The sequence below is a fragment of the Enhydra lutris genome, unplaced genomic scaffold (genome assembly GCF_002288905.1).
Source record: "Enhydra lutris kenyoni isolate GAN:26980312 unplaced genomic scaffold, ASM228890v2 scaffoldscaffold13, whole genome shotgun sequence".
Lineage (NCBI taxonomy): Eukaryota > Metazoa > Chordata > Mammalia > Carnivora > Mustelidae > Enhydra > Enhydra lutris.
Window position 1 is genome coordinate 6,718,740 of NW_019154097.1, and position 21,988 is coordinate 6,740,727.

Sequence of the window (21,988 nt, forward strand, 5' to 3'; positions counted from 1 at the left end):
AATCTGAGCCATGCAACAAACAGAGTGAAAACAAGGAATGTTGTCATTTGGTGTCTTTACTCCCTTTCATGAGCCCACCTTACAAATTCATGTTTTTGCCTGGCTTGGCTGGCAAGTTGCTCCCAGCCGGAGTGGAAAGCCAGTGTCCTCTAAAAATAGCCTCCGCCCCACCTTATCAAGGCCTCACACCTTCTCCCTCACCCAGGGTAGGGCTGCTTGCTGCCGCTCAGCAAAAATGTGAAAAACAGGGAGTAGGTATTTAGTGGCAGCTCTGAGTAACAGGAGCTGGACTGACCTGGAGGTTAAGACTCCTGGCTCCCACCCCAACTCTGCCACCCATTCTGAGTGACCTTGAACTATGAGGGGGTGGGCAGAATGGTCCCCAGTAGACCTGGGGTTAAGAGGGCTCAGAGGTTCCCTTGGAAGACTTGCTAGCCTGAGAAAAGTGAAGAGCCAGGAATGAAACTGAGAGGGGGACACCCCCCCCACACACACCGTGAAGAGGAGGGAAGGAGTAGGAGAAAGTAGTTTCCCAGGAGCCAGGGGAGGAGAGAGGTCAGTAGTGGCCATTGCTAAGGAAAGACAGAGGGGCTGAGGACTGGGAAGGGGCCACCAGGACTGGCACGTGGTCTTGGGTGACTTTGGACTGGGCCTTGCAAAGGGATCAAACATGGGCTCCGCCGCTGCGTTACGGGGGCCAGTGACCCAGCCTGTCTGTCTTGGCCTCAGTTTCCTCCTCTGTGCAATGGGGATAATAACAACACCAGTTTCACATGGGTTGCTGTGGGTATGAAGTGAGGCGATGCTGGGAGAGCCCTCAGCTCAAGGGCTTGGTACCTGCAAGGATATTTCTAGCATTAGCGAGAGGAAGAGGCAGGCTAATGGGAGCGGAAGACGTGGGAACAGAGTCTACCACTCCTGAAAGCTCCACTGAGAAAGGAGTAGGGAGGAAAGGTAGCAGGAGCTGAAGACAGGCGTGGGGGGGGCGGTGATGGGCAAGGGAGGACAGGTGCATCTGGGATGAGGCTTGTGGGAAGAGGTGAAAAAGGACCCAGAAGACAGGAAGAAGCCAAAAAGAAAATCTGGGGGTGTGCAAATGGGAGGGGACCAGGGCCTGCCTTAACCACCTGCCGAGTATCACAGCCTCTAGAACCCCATTCCTCTAGAATCAGGGTAAGCAAAGAAATGAAGTAAAGTAAAATGAACCCAGTCCTGGCTCTAACCCCTGCGTCTCCTTAGCAGGCTTCAGGATCTGCAAAGGAGGGTAGTGATGGGCCACGAAGGGTAGTTTGACTTGGCCCAGGAGCCTTGTGACCTTGGCTTGCTTATTTCTGAAATGACATCATCTATCGATGACTCCTGCTGAGTCCAGGAGTCATAATGGCCTTTTCCAGTCAGTGTTTTGATTTTTCAGTCTTACTAATGGACCAGCCAGGCTGCCAACATTTCTAAAGAGGCCGGTTCACTTTTCACTGAAAGCCAGAACACCGAATAGATCAATTATTTGGCTGCTCCGAGCCATTATCAGTGTAAAGCCACAGTCCTGTTTCTGTAGGAGAACACGAATCGGAGAGCAGAATTCTGGGATCGTTTCCTCTCTTTTGCTTTGTTTTATAAGATCCTCTGTTGGTTAATTGTGAAAGGACCCGACTCTCTTTGCCCCTAATGATAACGAGAGAATGAGCTCATTGGAGTCAACCTAGGACACGTCTGGAAGGTTTTTTTCGATGTCAGGAAATGCTGGGCCCTTGTCTGGTCTGAAAACGAAACAAATTCAAGCATTTCTTCTGTTTCTCTTTTCTTGCATCCTTTTGTTTTTCTCTCAGACAAAAACACATCTGTGAAAGGCTAGAGTTACTGTGCACGGGGATGAGAGGAGAGGAGGCAGGCCAAGCCCAGGCGCCCATGTGTCCCCGCCTCAGGACATCTTCTCACAGGCCCCAGCCTGAGCGACTGCGCATCCTGGGAGTTCTAGGGCAGTAACCCCATGGCCCTTCCTGGGGATGCTTCTGTTGGGTCATGAGTTGTGGCCACTGGGGTGTTCGGCCTCCGTGTCCCTGGGAACTAAAGGAAGCAGTAACGGCTCTTGGCCTCACTCAGCCTCCTTCACGGACTCATCTTTCATCTCTTAAATGTCGGTGCCACTCTCAACCCTATTCTCTTTCCATCCCACACCCTCCTCCAATCCCATTCATGCCCAGGGCTCCAGCCACGGGCCATAAACTCACAACTCCCAGATTTGTGTGTCCTGCCTGGGCTGCTCTCCTCAGCTCCAGGCATCCATGCCTCCTGCCAATTAGACAAAGCCAATAGGGAGTCCCAAAGGCACTTCACACCCAACAGGTCTGACTCAGGCTCATCACCAACTCTTCCTTCAATGTCTTCCATCTTGGTTAACATTAGTAACACCATCCAGCTAGGCACCAAGCCAGAGATCTCCCTTTCCTTCACCACCCCATTTATTTAGTCGAGAATCCTGTCAATTCTACCTTCCTGAATATTCCTTTTAGTCATTTCTACCTCCACAATCACGATGCCAATCAAGTACTTGCTGTCTCTTCCCTGAGCTATTGTCAGAGCCTCATAAATGTCTCTCTGCATCAAGCCTTTTCTTCTTCTGAGACACTGTTGGAAGATCTTTATGAGGGTGCCTGGGTGGCTCAGTGGGTTAAAGCCTCTGCCTTCAGCTCAGGTCATGATCCCAGGGTCCTGGCATTGAGTCCCACATTGGGTTCTCTGCTCTGCAGGGAGCCTGCTTTCTCCTCTCTCTCTGCCTACTTGTGATCTCTGTCTGTCAAATAAATAAATAAATAAATATCTTTATGAACTGTAACTCCAACCCTGTTATCCCTCTCCCTTCAGGGACCCCCCATTTCCTACCAGATTCCTTAGCACTAAACCCAAGACCATCAAAGATCTGGCCCCAAGCTACTTCTCCCAAACCACCTCTTGGCCCTCCTGCAAATTCTCCTTAACTTCTGGTCATGGAGCCAGCCTATGTGACTTCATGGCTCCCTGGCTTTAGCTCTGCTGTTCCTTCTGCCTGGAATGCTATTCTCTCCCTTTCTAACATGGCGGACTTGTGGTCATCCTTTGAAGTAAAGTTCCTCGTTGCCTTACCTGTGTTCCCTCAGCCACCAAAATGGACCTCAGAGCACCAGCCGTAGTGTGTTCTAAATGGAATCGTCAGCTAAATCCTTGTCTCTGAAGGGACTGACAGCTCCTTGAAGACAATTTATGGCTGATTTATTTCTGCTTCCCCAGTGTTCCAGCTCAGAGCTCAGAGCTTGTCTCAGTGTAGGCACTTTCTGTGGTGACAAATGACTGGCCATTGAATGGATGAGTGAGTGAGTAAGAGGGTATGCAAATGAGAGCCCAGTGACAGGATGACAATCACAAAACAGAAACTGGTATCTACAGCACGTTTTCCCAAACCATTGACTCCGTGAGGGCAAAAAACCCTATCCCACTCCCCCTGACTCTAAACCCCAATCAGCCCCATCTCAACACACAGAATGAATCCATGATCTCATTTGAAACTCAGGAATCCTGTAAGGGGGAAAGGGTAGGTGTTATTAACCCCCTTTGTTGACAAAGGACAGTGAACCCAAATAGGAATTATCCCAGGTCATCTAATTGGGGTGCATATTCCAGAAAAGCCAAAGTGTTCTCCATGGTTTGGGAGGCTTGAGAAGTGAGAGGGCTTGTGTCCTGTTCTAGGGCTTCTCTAGCATTTGAATCATTTGGGATCTTATTAAAATACAGACTCTGGCTCAGTAGACCTGGGACAGGTTCTGAGATTCTGAATTTCTAATAAGTTCCTCGTGTCTAAAAAGCTTTAATCATTTTATGAAGTAATAGGCTTAATGATAAGCGCTAATGAACACCTCCTATTGCGACGCTCGGCCTGCATGCACAGACTCCCATACTTTGAGCACCGAGGGGAGGGCTGGTTATCTCCACTGTTGCCCTTGGCCCTTGCATTAAGATATCATTTTTTGATTAAAATCTACACATGAGTTCATTTAAGCCCTGACTCAAAATCCAGGGCTCTTCCTGGGTTTTTGTTTTTGCTTGATGGGTTGGTTGGTTTTGTTTTTAAGGGAGCACGTGCAGGGCACACATACGGAGGCTGATGGGGTAGGTTGGAGGTGGCGGGGAATGTGGGGGAGGCAGGGGTTTGGGAGGACAGAATGGGCAGGTAACAGGGACCCCAGTGATGGTGGGGAGGGCCTTGTGGTAGGCACGTATGTGGCCACAGCACGCTGGTGAGGGCAAGACCCCAAAATCGACCTGCCGCCGGAAGGGTGGGGCTGAGCAGCAGTGGGTAATCTCCATCTTCTGCTACCTTCCCTCCTCCTTTGCAACCTGCAGAGATTTAGGCCCAGACAGGACTGTCAAGCCCAACTGCCCACTTCCTGGCCAGCCTAGAACCTCTCCCCGGACTCCTGTGTCTCGTGGCCTTTTCAGGGCACGCTGCTTATAAGTGAGGCATCTGTGAGCCCAGGATGAGCGCTCCCGGTGCTGCGATGGGGACACGGCTGCCTCCCTCAGAACCACTTAGAAGACAAGGGTGGGGGGAGCCCTAAAGAGGGACCGTCCTCCTGGCAAACCCAGGACAGTTTAAAAAGTCAGACGGGAAGACAACATTGTATGCATTTGTTTGTGGTTTTCTATTGCATTCCATTTACACCATTGAAAGGCTTTGAGACAGCTTAAAATAAACCTGCTCAGGCAACGTAACTGGGAAGAAGAAATGTTTTAAAAAAGACAGGGCTGCAAGCTTGAAAATCAGGATTCTGAAATCCTGGGAACCTGATGGGAGCTCAGGGTCTTGCTCTCACCGTTTTTTTCTAGAGAAAAACGAATGTTCCTGTGCATGGCAGTTCATCACCACATGTCACTACAGTGGGCGGGTGAGTCCCCCTGAAGGTCACTCAAAACCCCAGGTTAAAAATGCCCACTGCAGAATAAGGGGTGGTAATTAGGCCAGCGTCTTGGCTGAGATGGCAACTGATTTTGGACATCCAAGTCAGCTCTGGGATGAATCATGACGGCCAAGGGGAAAGGGACACAAGATGAATTGGGGGACGGTTGCTGTCTGATGAAAAGAACACTGGTCTTTCAGGGGAGACAGGTGTTTTCTGAGCCCTCCTTCCCAGACCATACATCACAATGCAACACTAGGTGAAAGGCTGCTTCCTTTTTTCCCCAAGATTTTATTTATTTATTTGAGAGAGAGAGGGAGAGAGACAAAGCTAGCATGAGCATGGGGAGGAACAGAGGGAGAGGGAGAGGGGAGAGAGAGCCCCGATGTGGGGCTCCATTCCAGGACCCCGAGATCATGACCTGAGCTGAAGGCAGATGCCTAACCGACTGAGCCACCCAGGCGCCCCCTGGAAGGCAGTTTAGCATCGGGCTTAAGAACATGGACTTTGAGGACAACTCCCTGGGTTCAAATCAAAGGTCTGCCTGTTACTAGCTATGTAAATTCAGGTGATTTTAAACTCTCCATGCCTCAGTTTCTCCTTTTATAAAATAGGGTTGTTGTGGGAACCTATTTCCCCATCTATAAAGCGGGGGTGCTGTGGGGACTAAGTGAGCTATTATACGTGAGTGTGTAAGACCGCGCCTGTGATGAGGTTAGCATCCCACAGCGTGAGCTCTGACGGGGAGGCGGCTTGGAGTAGTGATGACACACACAGTCAAGTGGAGTCTTGTCTGGATTCAAATTTCAGCTCAAGTACTTACTAGCTTGGTGACCTTGGTCACTGTATTAAGTTACATCACGTCCCCCCCAAAATCATGTCCATGGAACCTCAGAAGGTGACCCTGTTTGGAAATGGGGTCCTCATGATGTCATTGGTTAAGACAAGGTATTACTGGATTGGGGTGGGCCCTAGATCCAGCGACTGGTGTCTTTGTAAGAGGAGGGGACCCTCATGACAAAGGAGGGCCCGTGATGACAGAGTCAGTGATGCAGGTACGAGCCAAGAAATTCCACGGAGCCCCGGCATCACCAGGAGCTAGGAGAGAGGCTTGAGACAACGGATTCTCCCTCAGAGCCTCCAAAAGGAGCCAACCCTGCTGATATCCTGGTTCCCAATTTTTGACATTCTGAGTTGCAACAGAGCAAATTTAAGCCATCCAGTTTGTAGTAACTGGTTATGGCACCCCTTGGGGGCTAATGAGGTCAGATGACTGCAATCCAGTTTCTTCATCTATAAAATGGGAATAAAAAGTACCTACTTCCTAGAGTTATTAAGATTGCTTGAAATAATCTGTAGAAAGCGCTTATCACTGTGCCCCTGATGCAGGATGTCCAGAATAGCACTTGTTATTATGAGGTACAGTGACGCGCTGGGGGAAACAGCCCCAAGGCTGAGGTTAATAGCCTTGGCCCTATGTCTGCACTAGACCTCATGTACCCAGGGCCCTGTGGACGAACTGTTATGTGGTTCCCGGTTTTTTGCTAATACAGATAATAATCAGATGATTGATACATGTATCTTTGTATAATTCAGTGAGTAAATGAGCAGGATAAATTCCCAGAAGGAGTATTGCTGAGTCAAAGGGCCTAGGCAGTTGGGTAGACACGGCTTAACTTGCCTTGAAAGGGAGTAAACCAATGGGAGTTTCTCTTCCCTGTGACAGCGCTGCTCTCCCCCACATCTCGCAAACACTGGGGATTCTCAGGCTTTCGCTGTTTTGTTAATGTGATGGATGGAACCAACGGCTCATTTCTTAATTTACCTTCCCGTAGTTAGGAGTGAGCATTGTTATCTGCCTCTAGGTTCTTTAGTTGTTTGTATTTTTAGGTGAATTGCCTGTTCCCTTCCTCTCTCTACGTTTTCGTTGAGCTGATTTAGTTGTTGGCACTTTGGTTTGCTTTGGTTTTTTGGTAGGACTCTGTCTATTAAATAAATTAGCCCTTTGTTCAATGAGCAGCCGATATTTCCCCCCCATTTGCCATTTGATGATTTTCATATTGCTTTTCCCAAAAATACAAAAACTAGCTTCAGGAGCCAAACCTTATGTTTACACCTGCTGTGAGGCAAGGTGACAAGTTGTGTTTGTCAAATGGAAACTGAGGAGAGGAGTGAGGTCCACAGGCTTTTCTACAAACCAGCTTTTATTCTACCAGTGCTTTTGATTTATGGCTGTCAAAGCCAGTAACAAGGTGAGGCGTTCATTCATTTACTTAGCAAACTTGCCCTCAGCACCTGAGAGGCACAGGCTTTGTGTGGAACCGTGGGAGAGGGACACGCTTGCTCTCAAGTAGCTTTCAGTCTGGGGGACAGAGGGGTACAGTAAGACGATGCTTCTGTTGGCCGAACTCTGATGTCCTCTCCCACTTGTACTAAGATATCTGGCTTGCTAGAGCCCTTTGCAGCTGGGAGAGAGATGGCACAGAAGAGGCTGGGTCTGGTGAGAGCTTACAGTGGCTTGCGCTGGAGGAGCTGCCAAGAGGTGGGGGAAAGGAGCCCCAGAACAGACTGTGGCCCGGTTTGCAGGCCGGCCAGGGTCAGAAGATGGTTTCAGAGCCCTTTCCTGGAACCCTGTTGCTTACAGTGATTTGTGTGGTGACTCAGACACTGTGATGACCTCAAGAGATGCAGAATGAACATACGCACAGCCGCGTGCACCCACACGCACATGGCCTTTCTAATTTAACCCGCTGGACAGTTTTGACGGACGTGTGGACCTCTGAGACGCCAAGTGTCCTGGGATGGGGCTCGTAGCAACGGCAGAAAGAGACGGGGTCAAACGCTGTGTTTAGCTTCCCTGCTTTTTCAGCAGGTGTTTTCCCGTATGACTAAGAGAATGAGATCAGCTGGGGGAAAATAAAAGCAAACAGCCCAAGAGACAAGTCTCTTAAAGAGAATGTTCCTGGTGCAGATCCTAAATCCACGTCATGGTAATCTAGGTCGTCTGCCTGCTGGGGAGTCCCAGAGCACATCTGTCCCTCCTTCCCAGAGGCAGCGCATTACGGGCGTGAAGAGTGTGACCATGTCTCTCCTGGTCCTTCAACTGTTCTTCCTGTGATACCCTGCTTCCCTTCTCTGGACTCATCAGCGCTCATGAGCAAAGGTCCAGTTCACAGAAGAGGTCACCCACTTGGCCACCAGGCGTATGAATTGTAGTCAGCATTGCTAGAGAGCAGGGAAACACACAACGAAATACCACCAGTCACCCGGCATCATGGCTTAGGCTAAAATGAAAAGTACGGACCATAGCAAGAGTTGACGAGGATACAGAGCAACTGGAACTCTCATCCATCACTGGTAGAAATGGAAAATTGGGCAATTACTTTGGGAAACTGTTTGACAGTGTCTACGGAAACTAAATGTACACTTACTCCAGGCGAGTAATTCAACTCCAGGGATGTATCCAAGAGGAATAAGGGATTATTTCTACCAAAAGGCATGTGTAGCCCTATTTATAGTTACCAAATACTAGAAATAACTTAAATGTTCATTACCAGTAGAGTAACTAAGTTATGGTGTAATTTGTTTGATGGAATACTACACATCAGTGAAGAAGAATTAACTCTTGTTAACACAACACAGACGAATCCCACAGTTGTGATGTGCGTGAAAGAAGCCAGACGTGAGAACATTCCCACTGTGTGTTTTCATTTATGTGATGTTCAAAACAGCTAAAACCCACCTGTGGTTTTAAGAGTCAGAAGAGCAATTACCTTTGAGGGAGATGTACTGAGAGGAGGTACAAGAGAATTCTGGTGGACTGGAAATGGCCCCTGTCTTCCTCTAAGTGGTGTTTACATAGGTGCAGACATGGGAAATTCAGGGAGCTGTGCTGTCAAAACTTGCACACTTGACTACATACAAAGCCAATGCCTTATTAAAAAGGAAAAAAAGTCACCCCCTCAAATGAAAGGGTGGGGGCCCAGAGCTAAGCCCCAGCATGAAGCTAAGCAAGATTGCCATTGCCTTTCTTCAGCCACTGTACTTTGATGAATGCAGAGGAGATCCCATCATGACCCTTGGGGGACAGTGTCTTACACTGTCGAGTTACATTGGGTTGACAGTCCCTTGAGAGCCCCTAAATCTTTCTCATGGCTGCTCAGCTATGTCCCCACCCATCTCATGTTTATGGGGTTAGCTTGTCAGGTCTCAAGCATTGTGGGACTGAGACAAGGGGAAGGAAACCAGCAATGTGAACTGTATCATCCTTTATCTCATTCTCTCTGTATAGCACCATGCGTGTGACATGGCCCCAGGGATCTCTGTGTGAGTGTTACCCTCCCAACTTCACTATAAGCATCCTAAGGACCAGGAAATATCTTAATTTCTGTCTGTGCCACAAAGGCCCACGATGCCCTGCACGTAATAGTTTCTCAGTAAATACCCAATGAATTGGGTTGTCGAAACTGAGATCCAGAGAGGTACAGCAACTTGCCCAAGATCGCACAGCAAGTCCTCAACCAATAGGACTTGTAACCAGATCCCCTGACTCCTATCGTAGGGCTCCTTCTGCCGTTGCCCAGTGGACAGCTTCCTGCAGAGGCAGGGACCATGGGTGGGAAGATACTAGGGAGGAAGGAAAAGGACCATCTGAGGGGTGACAAAGCTGAGTCTGGCTCTAGGGCCTTCAGGATGTGTGTCCTGGGGAGAGGACTGGGGGTGGCTTGTAGGTGACATAGTTGCAGAGACTGTACTCTGCAAACGACCCTGGGCTTGGGTGAATTCTCTGTAGATATCTCCTGAAATTCTTAATTTTATCTTTGGCTTTGTATTTTTAAGTGAAGTCCCATGGCCAACAGAGCATGCCCCAGGCTTAGCGGCTTGGCCTGCTCAAGTCCCCACCTCCTGCTGCCTCTTAGACCCCAGCTGCCTCCCATCCTGGGCACCCCCCGGGTCCCACCAGCCTGCCTGAAGCTACCTCTGCGGATCTCTGGTACATTCTGCCGGCAGCGCTGCCTCTTGTCCCCCCTAGTCCAGCACAGAGGTCGCGATCCCCCAGATGGCTCATTTCTGTGTGTGGGCTGTGCGTATCCTGCTCTGGGCGGGAGGGAGGGGGGCGGGCGGGGAGGGGGAGAGAGTGGCTGCTAGTGCATTTGGCATGCATGTTTTGTGTCGCAGCCCACAGGCACCTGTGTGACCCAGAAATTAAACAATAAGAAAACACTATGACACAGCAAGAGCGAGGCCATGAGAGGAAGGTAAAACTTTCTATCTTGGTACCTTTAGTGGCACTTTTTTCTGATTTTGAACAGAGGATCCTATGGTCTTACTTTGCACTGGACCCAGACCTGGCTCATTTGGCAGCCAGTCCCGTGGCGGGGTGGGGGTGGGGGGGATTCCTCCCACGGCCCAGTGGGGGTTAAGCAGCAGGCCAGGGCTCCCTGGGGAAGCAAGATGGCAGGGGACATGGGCCAGCAAGTGGCTAGGAAGCTCAGCCCTCTCATCTGGCTCCCTGGCTGGGTCTCACCACAGGGACACCACTCCCCAAGGCACACTCGCCCCTCGCTCTGCCGGGGACACGGAACAGCGGCCTGGAAGTGCTCGAGGTGTATCAGCTGCAAAGATCTCTGCACGTTGCATGCTGATTGGTACGATTCTTGCATCACATTCTATGACCCTGTTACAAAGCCTAAACCTCGAGGAGGTTAAGTCACCTAGAGCTTCCATTACTTGCTTGTCTGCTCCTTTCACACCCTACCTAGCAGCCCCCACCCAGGGCTGGTTGACTTTCTCCCCTTGCGGGTCACTGGCCCCGGCTGGAATTCCGTCGTCTGCTCTGCTCCCCGGGCCTGTGTCCCTGACCGAGCTGCGGTGACGGAGCCCTCACTCTGCGCCAGGCCTGGCTGCTCACCGAGATGTGGAGCTGGTCGAGGGGTGCTGCCCACCGGGCCCAGCTAGTGGGGGAGGGGATGGGATGCTGAGGGACATGGGGACACAGTCGTCCCCAGGCCCCAGGAGGCTGTGCAAGGGGAAGGCCAGCCGCCCCAATAAGGAGGTCGGGGTGCTTCGCTCTCTGGAGAGACTGTGCCTCCAGGACTTAGCGGGTCTTCAGAGGTCGGGAGAGGACACTCCAGGCTGGGAGGACTGAAATGTCAGGGGTGGCCGGGGCGAGTGTTCTAGTACAGCCGGAAAGGGAAGGCCTGGGCTGGATCAGAAGCTGGGGAGGCCCAGCGGCCACCAGCTCTCCAATGGCCTCAAACCCCAGGCGGACGTGTTTGCTGTCCGTCTGTCATGACGGGGCCTTGGAAGGCAGCTTTCAGCTCGGAGCAGCATCAGAACTGACGTTCATGAATATCATTTAGAGGCTGAGTTGGGCATGGACAGGAAGGTAGGGATGAAGCAGGGAGAGTTTGGGGGACTGTTGTGATAACATAGATTTTAGAAGAAGACAAGCCTCATGGAAAGGGAGAGGAAGGACAGACAGAAAGGACAGGAGAAAGTTAGGCTTCTGGTCCCAAACAATACGGTAGAATTACACTAACATGAAGTGCCTGGGCTGGTCACATTCCCAAGGACAGAAGGAGAGTGGTGGCTGCCAGGGGCTGGGGAGGCCTGGAGGGCAGGACGGGGAGTTAGTGCTTAATGGGGCGAGTTTCCGAACAAGTTCTGGAGATGGGCAGCAGCGATGGCTTCGCAACAGTGCGACTGTGTTTCATGCCACTGCGGCTTACTTAAAAAGGTTAAAATGGTAAATTTTAGGGGCTCCTGGGTGGCTCAGGGGGTTAAGCCTCTGCCTTCGGCTCAGGTCATGATATCAGGGTCCTGGGATAGAGCCCTGCATTGGGCTCTCTGCTCGGCGGGGAGCCTGCTTCCCCGCCCCCCACCTGCCTCCCTGCCTACTTGTGATCTCTCTCTCTCTCTCTGTCAAGTAAATAAATAAAATCTTTTTTAAAAAATAGTTAATTTTGTTATGTGCATTTTATCACAATTTCAAAAGCACTGTAATGTTAAAAAATAAGAGAGAAAGAGAGGACTGGCGGGCATGGGGACTGACCAGAGCGAAGGGAGTGGGGTGGGGAAGTGCAGGCTGGCCCCAGGGGTGACTGAGGCTGTTCTGGTAGTCACCCAGGAGGAGAAGGTGGGGGTGGGCAGGCAGGCCCACATTCAGCGTTGGGCATGTGGGGCCTGGGGGGCTCCAGGAGTGCCTGGCAGGAGCCGGGGCTGGAGAGACTGGCTGAGAGTCATCAGCTTATCACTGGTAACCAAATCCACACAGGAGAAGATGAGAAGCGCGAGGAGAAGTGTGAGATGTGAGGAGAGGGCAGAGCCCAAGGGACCCGTGGGCCAAGGAGAATGAATGCGTCATTGGGGTGACTGAGAAGGAAGGGCAGAAAGGAAGGAGGGAAGCCCAGAGAGTCTGAGCTCTCGTGGGCTACAAGGAGCAGGGCTCATTCAAGGTGACTGAGCGCGGGGAGGGTAGCATGTGGGAGACAGGGTGGGCCTCCCAAGGACTGTGGGAGGATGGGGTTCTCATGGGAATCCAGCATGAGCCTCAGCAACCCAGACCTGGGGGAGCAGGGCCCTTCTGGGGACACAACGTTCTCTATCTCCTTCTCATCCCAGGATTTCGCCCTCCTCTGAAGACTTTTACTCCCCTAAATGTCTCTTCCCTCGTGGCCTCAGCTTCCACATGCTCATGGCAGTCTCTTCACCCCCAGCTTCCCCTGCCACCTGCCTCCCTTTCTCCTGGAGTCCCTGTTCAGTGCTGTTGTGGGTTGAATTGTATCGCCCCAAAATTTATACCTGTGATTGTGACCTTATTTGGAAGTAGGGTCTTTGCAGACGATCAAGTTAAGATAAGCTCCCAAGGGCAGGCCCTAATCCGGTATGGCTGGCGTCCTTATATTAAGGGGATGTGTAGGCACAAACACTTCCAGAACAGGGAGACCTCCAGCTCAAGGCTAGGAATGCCTGAGGCTCCCAGAGCTAGGGGAGAGACGGGGACCAGATTCTCCCACAGAGCCTTCAGAAGGAGCCAACGCTGCCAACACCTCGATTTTGAAGGTCTAGCTGTCAGGACTGAGAGACAACCATTTCTGCTGTTTCAGCCAGTCCATTTGTGGTACTTCGTTAAGACAATCCCAGGAACTAATACGAATGCCAAGAAATAAAAGCTCATTCACCCAACTCTAAGCCACCTCATGGCTCATTGACTAGCCGAGTAATCCGTTGCCCTGAGCCGGGCATCCACTTTGTCCAATCAGCTGAGAGGAAGTGTACATGGTGTGAAGCATGGCTGCCCCCAGGGGTGCCTCATGAAGGAGGGCAGTGGGGAGACAGCTCTCTCAAGAGGGTATCTCAGGCACTCTTGTGTCCCTGAAGCCAAGGGAAGAGAGAGGGACAGGCTTCGGTGATGAGGCCTAAAATCTCTTTGACCAAAGTGTCTTCCAAAAGAGAAGGACGTGGGGCACCTGGGTGGCTCAGTCAGTTAAGCATCTGCCTTTGGCTCAGGTCATGATCCTGGAGTCCTGGGATCGAGTCCCATTTCAGGCTCCCGGCTCAGCAGGGAGCCTGCTTCTCTCTCTGACCCTCTCCCCTCTCATGCTGTTTCTCTCTCTCAAATAAATAATAAAATCTTTCAAAAGAGAGAGAAAGAAGGACAAAGACATGAGAAGATCGAGTATGAAGCATCAACTTTGTAAATCAGCCTTTCTTCACCCATCATCTTGATGTTCACTGTGGCTGAGATAAGAAGATGGCACGCCTGGAAAATATTCATTTGAACTTGTGACTCAGCCCCTCCTGACCTCAGGGAAACGCAGTCCATAAATCCTGACGCTGTTCCAGTGCCTCCTTCCGGAGTTTTCCCATGGGGCTGGATGCTGGAAACGCCATTAGCAGAAGTGACTGGACCCCCTCCCCACGAAAGATTTAAAAGTGTATTTGGTACTCCGAGAGCTTTCACTTCTGAAGCTTGCTGATGGATGGCCTCAGCCCTTGACCCACTATTTTTTACTCTCCAACCTGCCTAGTTTTATTTCCTGGCACAGCCTGTAAGTTCTATTTCTTCACATTGAGCGGCGGTCTAAGGCTTCGGCTGCTGAGAAGGGAGGTGGTCAAGTACGCTGGCTGGTGTGACACAGACTCTAGCTGTGGAAAACTCGAGTTTTGCCGTGTGTCTTATGTTTCTTGAGATGCTCTTTTGTTTTTCTTACCAACTCTTACTCAGAACTCAATTTATAAAGCAGGTAAGAGAGGCACCTCAGGCAGGCCATGCTGGAAACTTTATCATCACCCCCTTCCTGGTGCTGTCCCCCACTCTTGGGTTCCCAGCTCTCCCAGACCCAAAGGATGCAAGAGGAGAAGGGACTTGCCCAAAGGCCCAAGGACACTAGACTGAAACCTGAATGTGCTCATTCTCTACTAGCGCATTTACCAGGCACAGGGCTAGGCACTGGGGACACGAAGACAAATAAGACATAAGTCCTTCTCTGAGGGGAGTTACAGTCTGCTGATAGGGCCTGGGGGAGGGGGAGGGGGAGGGGAAGGCAAGCCCAGTGGCAGCAGCAGGGGGGTGGCAGCCTCATGGTCATGGCTAGCATTTGTGGAGCTGTGTTGACCGCACACCAGCCCCAGGCTTTGTACCTGATCTGCTCAAGGCCACTTAACCTTCACAACACTCTATGGGGGGAGCAAGCACTATTACTCTCACTGTTTGGCATGATTGGCAACTTTCTACTTCCGCAGCTGAACCCCCCTTTCTTCAAGGAAAATCTAGTATGGAGCCCCAAATAAATACATCGGGCAAAACCAAGGTGAGTCCCCTCACTACACCTTTCCTACGTAACCCCCAGCAGGGGCCCTGAAGGAGCCTGAGGTCTCCCTGCTCACGGTTCAAAGACTGCCCATCTGATCCAGTGTTTGGAGAGCTTCAAGAGGCACAGGTTACAAGCAGAGTGTCCCAGTCCACTTACGCTCATTTTACAGATGAGCAAATGGAGGCCCAGAGGAAGGGAGGCATTTAGCAAGAGGGAGTCACCACCACAACCAGCGCTCCAACCAGAGTATTCTGAATCTCAGCTCTGTGTCCATCAGGGACACCTCTTTTATTAGGAAATGGAGGCCTTTTATTACCAGCTATAAAACATCATCTCTTCCAAGCCACATTTTAAAGTCAAGCTTACTGTGGGCTTTACGCACATGGTTTTCATGTCCCTCCTACCCTGTCCCTCCCCACCTCCAGCTCTCCACGTCACTGACCCCAGGAGGAGAATCTTGCTTTAGAGAAGCCCATTCTGGGAGCCAAGTAGGTGAGCGTGGCTTGAAGCTGACAGCTTCCTAGCTGGACTTAGGAGCCCTCCGCTCCTCTCAGCTTACTTAACAGAAGGTCCGGTCGCTCTGTAACATTCCTGGGAAAGAAAGGGCCTTTAAATCCTCTGAAATAGGATTTTTTAATTCAGCAGCACCTTGGAGTGTGTAAGAGGAGTGTTAACTTCCCTTCCCTGTGTGTACTAAGCCAGGGAGTCCTTCGGGAATGTTCATGATTGCACCCCTCAGGGTGGCATCTCTGGAGGTAGCCTGCCCATCCCTCCTTCAATGGGTCCCATAGTCACCACCTACGTCTCTCTCCTCGTGCCTTTGCAACTGCTCTTCCTACTGTCCTCTCGTCCCTTACCTGGCTCATCCCTTCTGCAGGCTCTGTCTGTCACTTTTTCCCTAAGGATTTTAGTATAAATCATCTAGGAAATGAGTTCTCTGGCAGAGATAGCAAGCATGGGAGGCTCCAAGCGTCCCAAACCTGTCCCAGCTGGTCCTGTCCCCAGGTGCCTTCTGGTATGAGTCTGAGTGGCTCCGTCATGCGACCCAGAGGTGAGGCTCAGGCTGTTACCCAAACTTTGCTTCATGGGATTCCAATCCCAGGAGCACTTTCTCAGAGACAGCGTTTCATGGTTAAAGACCAGGAAAATTCTGCACGTAACCTATTTCTCCTGGAGGGACCTAATGTGTGGAAGCATACCGAAAGTTTTGAGAAATCCTGTGGTCTCAGGTCCTGTGGAACTTTGGAGAACCCAAAACCTGTTTGAGTGTGTGTTGAGAACGTGTTTGGCAGCTAGTTCAGAGGTGTCTCTATGAGTTAGTTCTGGAAGCCTCTGTGCCATTTATTGGTGTCCCTCTTGGCTACAGAAGCTTTCCTATTCCACTCAAGAAAAGCCAAATTAGGGGCACCTGGGTGGCTCAGTGGGTTAAAGCCTCTGCCTTCAGCTCAGGTCATGATCTCAGGGTCCTGGGATCGAGCCCCATGTCGGGCTCTCTGCTCAGCGGGGAGCCTGCTTCCCCCTCTTTCTCTGCCTGCCTCTCTGCCTACTTGTGATCTCTATCAAATAAATAAATAAATAATCTTAAAAAAAAAAAAAGACAGAAAAGCCAAATTAGGGTGTTCTCTGCACACATTCACAGAGGGTTTTGTTTTTTGTGTTTTGTGTTTTTTTCCATCTATACCAGCGTATTGTCAGCAGCTTGTGCTTTCTTTGGAAATAAAAAGAAATGAATCAAGGGGGGCCCATTTATGGTCTGAACATCACATTCTTGGGGCCTGGGCAAAGGAAGATGTCAGACCAAGCTGAGCCATTCTTAGAGAAAGGATGGCACTGGGGTTTTCTGTGTTTGGGAAGCAAGTCCTCTCTTATCAGACCGGCCTGCTGTATTTCTCCTGCAAATATGCTGACACGTGCACAGACGTACATTAATAATATGTCTCTCTACTTTCCGAAATGGAGGCTTTTCCTGTCGGCTGAGGGAACTTTAAGTGCACAGACTGTTTTTAGTTAACTATTGTTCCAGCTTTTTGATTGAGGAGTTGGTTGTCTTTTCCTAGCTTTCTTTTCTCTCTATGCTGGAAAATCCCATCAGTGCTGTAACAGAGGAGCCATGGGCGTGCATGTGCGTGCGTGTGCATGCGTGCGTGTGTGTGTGCGTGTGTGTGTGTGTGTGTGTGTGTTTATGTAGGGGTCTAAAAACACAAACTGCTGGTGAAGGCGATACTGATCGAATTCGTTTGCTGGGGTTGCCATAACAAAGTACCACAAACGGCATGGCCTAAACAACAGACGTGTATCGTCTCAAAGTTCTGGAGGCTGAAAGTCCAAGATCAAGGTGTCCGCAGGGTTGGTTCCTTCCCAGGGCCATGGGGTCTGCTGCAGGCTTCTCCCTCTGCTTCTGGTGCTTTGCTGGCAGTCTGCCATGTTCCTTGGTCTGTTGGAAGCATCACCCTGGTCTCTTCAGCCTCACAAATGTTCCCGAGTGTGTGTCTGTCCAAATTTCTACTTTTTACAAGGCCACCAGTCCTTGGATGGGGATCTCACTCTGCTATAGTACGACCTTGTGTAAACTGAATGAATTAGGTCTGCAATGACTCTATTTCCAGGCAACGTCACATTCTTCCTTCCAGTGTGGTGCTGGCTTCTGGAAGTCCTGGGGGCTGGAACTTCCACAGATGAATTTGAGGGGGGGGCACAATTCAACCCCTAACACCAGCGCTGTACACAGGAGTGTATTCTGTTCCGCAGCAACGAGGGAAGTCCTGAGCTACTGCTCCCTGTATAGCCTGTCAGCTTCAGAAAGGAGGGCTAAGGAGGGAACAGGCTCAAACACAAAGATGCCGGCAGCTTCCGCAGCAAGCTGACGTTTTCCGAGAGGAGAAGAGCCCAGAGTTGCCTGATGCAGGTAGAACTGCAATTAGGTTCATTTCAGTAAAAGGCACCCTGTTGCATGTGTGGCCCCGGGGTTGGGCCCTGGGGGAAGGGGGATGCGGCAAACTGGCACTCTGGCAGTGGGGAATGCCACAGGCCATGGATGTGAGCTGAGTGGAGAGTGCGGACCCAGCGTGAGGACCGGAGTGAGCTTTGCTTAGTGACGGGACACAGAGGCTTCACAGAGGAGGTGATGTGTGAGCTGGGCTTGTCCCATGACCAGACACGTTGAGCCAACAGGGAGGACAGAGGGCTTAGGGCAGATCAGGATACATATGGTGGTTCTAGAACTTCCTGGAAGCATGATTCCCGTGAGTCACTCAACCTCCCTAAGCTCCATATCCTCATCCATAAAATGAGGGTGACAACAAATACCTCCCTCAGAGGTTAAATTAGAAAATCCTCGTGATATGCTTAACCCAGGGCTTGGATGTGGTGGTAAACGTTGGCCATTATTGCCGGCTGCTTTTTGCTAGGCTTGATTGAGATGTTGTAGGGGAAGGACCTGCAGGAAGCGTGTGTTCAAATGACACCCCTCCGCTTATAAAATCAGCTTTGGCAGACCTTCCACCATTCATGTTTTCCTTCAGGGCAAGGGGTGAAGGGTGGAGGGCATTTCTCAGAAAATCACCAGAACTACTTAAAGAATAAAATAGTTTTCAGTCATTCACAAACCATTTACAGTTCCCTGTTTCCTTGGAATTAATGGCTATGCCAATATAGTCAATCACAATTTAGTCAGTCACATGCCATCAGGACTCTTACCTCGCACGGAGAATTAATCCGACTTAGAGTGTTCCTGACCATTCACGGAGCGTGCCCGGCCACCACATGCCCGCCAAGCATTGATTTGCTCTGAGAGAGAAAATTCAACAAAGGTCTTTCTAAGATTTGTCTCTTTCCGGTAGGTCATAGATCACAGAAAGTCAGAAGACAAGCACAGATTCTCTTACCATGTCGTACAGACGAGAGTTAGAGAAATACCGGGACCTGGATGAAGATGAAATCCTCGGAGCCCTCACAGAGGAAGAGCTCAGGACCCTGGAAAATGAGCTGGATGAGCTGGACCCTGACGTGAGTAGGCACGAAAGGGGACCATGTCATGACAGATGGGGGGACACAATCATTACCACCTGGGGGAGGGACAGGGGCAGACTTCCCATAGCTACTTCTTCCTGTTTCCTTCTGTGGCAATGACCCTGGAATAACACTGCCCTTTGCAGGGCTGTGTGTTTCCTTCTGTAGCAATGACCCAGAATAACACTACCCTTTGCAGGGCTGTGTGTGTGTATGTGTGTGTGTTGTGTTTGTCAGGGTTGTCTGGAACAACAGAATCAGTAGAGCGTGTATATTCACAAAGGGAAGAGATATATTGTAAGGAATTATCTCACATGATTATGGAGGCTGACATGTCCCAAGACCTGCGGTCAGCAAGCTGGAAATCCAAGAGGGCTGTCCGTGTGGGTCCAGCCTGGGTCCAAAGGCCTGGAGAACCAGCAGAGCTGATGGTGTGGTTTCAGTCTGAAGGCCAGCAGGCGCAAGTCCCAGGCAAAGCCGATGTTTGAGTTTGAGTCTGCAGGCAGGAGGGAAACCAGTTACCCCACTCAAGGCAGTTTTGAGGGTCAGGAGGGTCCAGATTTTTGTTCTATTCAGAACTTCAACTGATTGGATGCTCCCCGCCCCCATTAGGGAAGGCAGTCTGCTTTATTCAGGTTCAGATGTTAATCTCATCCAGAAACATCCTTACACGCATGCCCAGAAAAATGTTTAACCAAATGTCTGGGTGCCCCATTGCCCTGTCAAGTTGACACATAAAATTAACCATCACAAGTCTACTCTTTGCCCACTTTGCAGCCATACGCATCCAAAATCTTACTTCTCTCATTGTAAAGACAATAACGAGGTTGTAAGAGGAAGGGAGAGTCCAGAAGAGGACGTGAAGTCCTTAAGTGGTCCTGTCCCTGATATCTCATAATACTTAAGTGCTATGGTATGAAATTAACAATGCCTAAGAACTTCGATATAAAATCAGTACCTCTTATGCTACATGATAAGAGAGTAAGAGAGGGGAAAAAAGCAAAGATACTTGCTTCACACACACACACACACACACACACACACACACACGTTCAAAACAAAATGAAGAGGAAACCCTCATGACAATTATAGTCCTTGTTTCTCTAACTGGTCACATGGTTGCTGCTGCTGTAACTACCTTCTTCCACGCCCTGTTCTGTATTTCCTTTGCCTTCAGCAAGCCCCTCGTTGGTCATGATTCTTTGCCTGGTTGGATGACTCAAACCTTCATTCCTGAAGGGTCTAGGCCCATGGTAATCTACTTGGATTGGGCTGTTGTCGTTTTCCACTAACTCTAGTCACAGGACATGGCGCTCATAAGAGGCCCCGTCAGCAGTCTCTGGATGCAGGCAGACACTTCCGTACTTCCGTCATGGGGCAGTGGCCCAATTCCATATCAGGCACCCTGATCAGTAGAGAAACTCCTTCTGTGCCCATTGACTCAGTGACATAAGGAGCCCCGAGGGCCGGGAGGCAGTCTCAATGTCCAGTCCAATGGAATTAATGTTCTGTCTCCCAGTGGAAGCATCCTCCCTTTGGGACTAAGACCTCCAGGCCAGAAGAATATAAGGTCATAGGGACAGGAAGCAAACATGCTGCCAGTGGGTCGCCAGGGGTCACAGTGAGGAGGCCATCTTCCATTTCTATCCGTGATTCCTGGATCCGTGAATCCTGACTAGTGAAGAAATAGCACCAGGCACTGGACACAGATTCAGAGCAAGTAGAGCCTTCTGGAGAGCCAGCCCCATAAGGTGCTGCTCCCTTCCTGGAACTGCAGCACGTCTGCAAAAGCCACTTCCAACGTTCTCTCCAGCTAGCTGCTGCAGGGTCGTGGGGGCCCTGAGTTGTAGAAGGAATTAACTGAAGAATGAAGTATTGCAAGTGTCTCTTTCCCTTGTGGGACACGATTTTATCATTGCATTTTACGGTTGGCACACCTAAGAAGCGTGTTTAATGCTCAGAATTGGCCTCTGCCATCAGGATCACAGGCTCAAGGGCCAGGAGGCTCCCCAGTCCGGTGTGTGGTTTGGTCAACCACAAAGGAGCCATGAGCAGGGCCGAGACAGGGATTCCCAGGTGGCCTGTTAGACAGGGGCCTTCCTCCTCTATCTATACTCATCTCCCCAGGTCCATGCTTGGATGATGCTTGGTCCGGAAAAAGTACATAATGAATATTACTGAAGGAACTTGAATTTTCCATTTTGTATATTTTTAGTTAAAAATGGAGCATTTCACACCTTTCTTTGAAAACCTGTCATCGCTCAATTATGATTTAACAGTGATCCGTGAAGAAAAGAACATCACTCCACCATTGCACTAACCTTCAAGTGATCACAGCCAGAGCAGAGGGAGAAATGCAGGACTAGAGGTTAGCTGTCCCAGCGCCAACCCTGGGCCTGTCTCTTACTCTCCATGTGACCTTGGGCCAGTCACTGTCCTTCCCTAGGCCTCAGTGTCCCCCATCCATGAGATGATGGAGTTGAATAGTCCCTTCAGGACTCAGCTGCCATGTGCTTTTAACCTGGCCTTATCTCCAGGTTCAAATAAAGGTCTTCTTTCTAGAAAACCCAGAAATCCCAGTCTAGGGGTCCTGGGTCCTAGGCCCTGTAGAATGACAAAGGCCTCTTGCTATTCATGACCTCTGCCTACCCAGCCACAAGGAGATGGACCCTCTGATGACGCCGCTCCAGGGCTTTGGAAGGCAGTGTTGGTGCGAGAACCCTGGATCTCCTCCTCCCTCCCCTGCACTCCTGCTGCCCTGAAGCCTGGGCTTTGGGAAAAACAAGCGCTATAGGCAAGGAATAACCAGCTTCCAGCTTTATTGCTGTGAGATTATTCTGTTCTAATTCAATCCCAGACCACTGTCTTGTAGAATTACACAAACGAGCCGCTTTAAAAAGTGAGAACCAAAGGGGATGCAGCGACTTTTGTCAGCTCAGTAAACATGGCATAGAGACCTGCCGGGTACCAGGCCCTGTGCAGGCCACCACAGGGGAGCCTGTCGGGGACCCTGCCATCCCATGTCAGTCCGCTCAGGCTGGGGGAGCGCAAGCGTGATAATCAGCGTCCTCAGCGGGCACAGATGGGGAGCTCAGGGAGACGACTGATTCTTCCTGGTGGGAGGCTTCACAGAGCAGGTGAATGGGGCCCTGGGCCCTGGGATTTTTCTGAGTCAAGAATAAAAACAAAGAATTCTAGGCCCAACGGAGGCCACATGCAAAGCTCACATACAAA

At 50.4% G+C, this 21,988-nt stretch overlaps 1 protein-coding gene across 1 annotated transcript in view; it reads left to right on the forward strand.

The window, feature by feature from the left end:
- Nucleotides 1-21,988, forward strand: part of LOC111145722 (tropomodulin 1) — an 83,466-nt gene that overhangs the window by 1,733 nt on the left and 59,745 nt on the right. Inside the window, exon 2 of the mRNA XM_022500877.1 lies at nucleotides 18,586-18,751. Within this exon, the coding sequence (XP_022356585.1) occupies nucleotides 18,632-18,751 (120 nt within the window). The 5' untranslated portion in view covers nucleotides 18,586-18,631. The remainder of the gene's footprint in view (nucleotides 1-18,585; nucleotides 18,752-21,988) is intronic.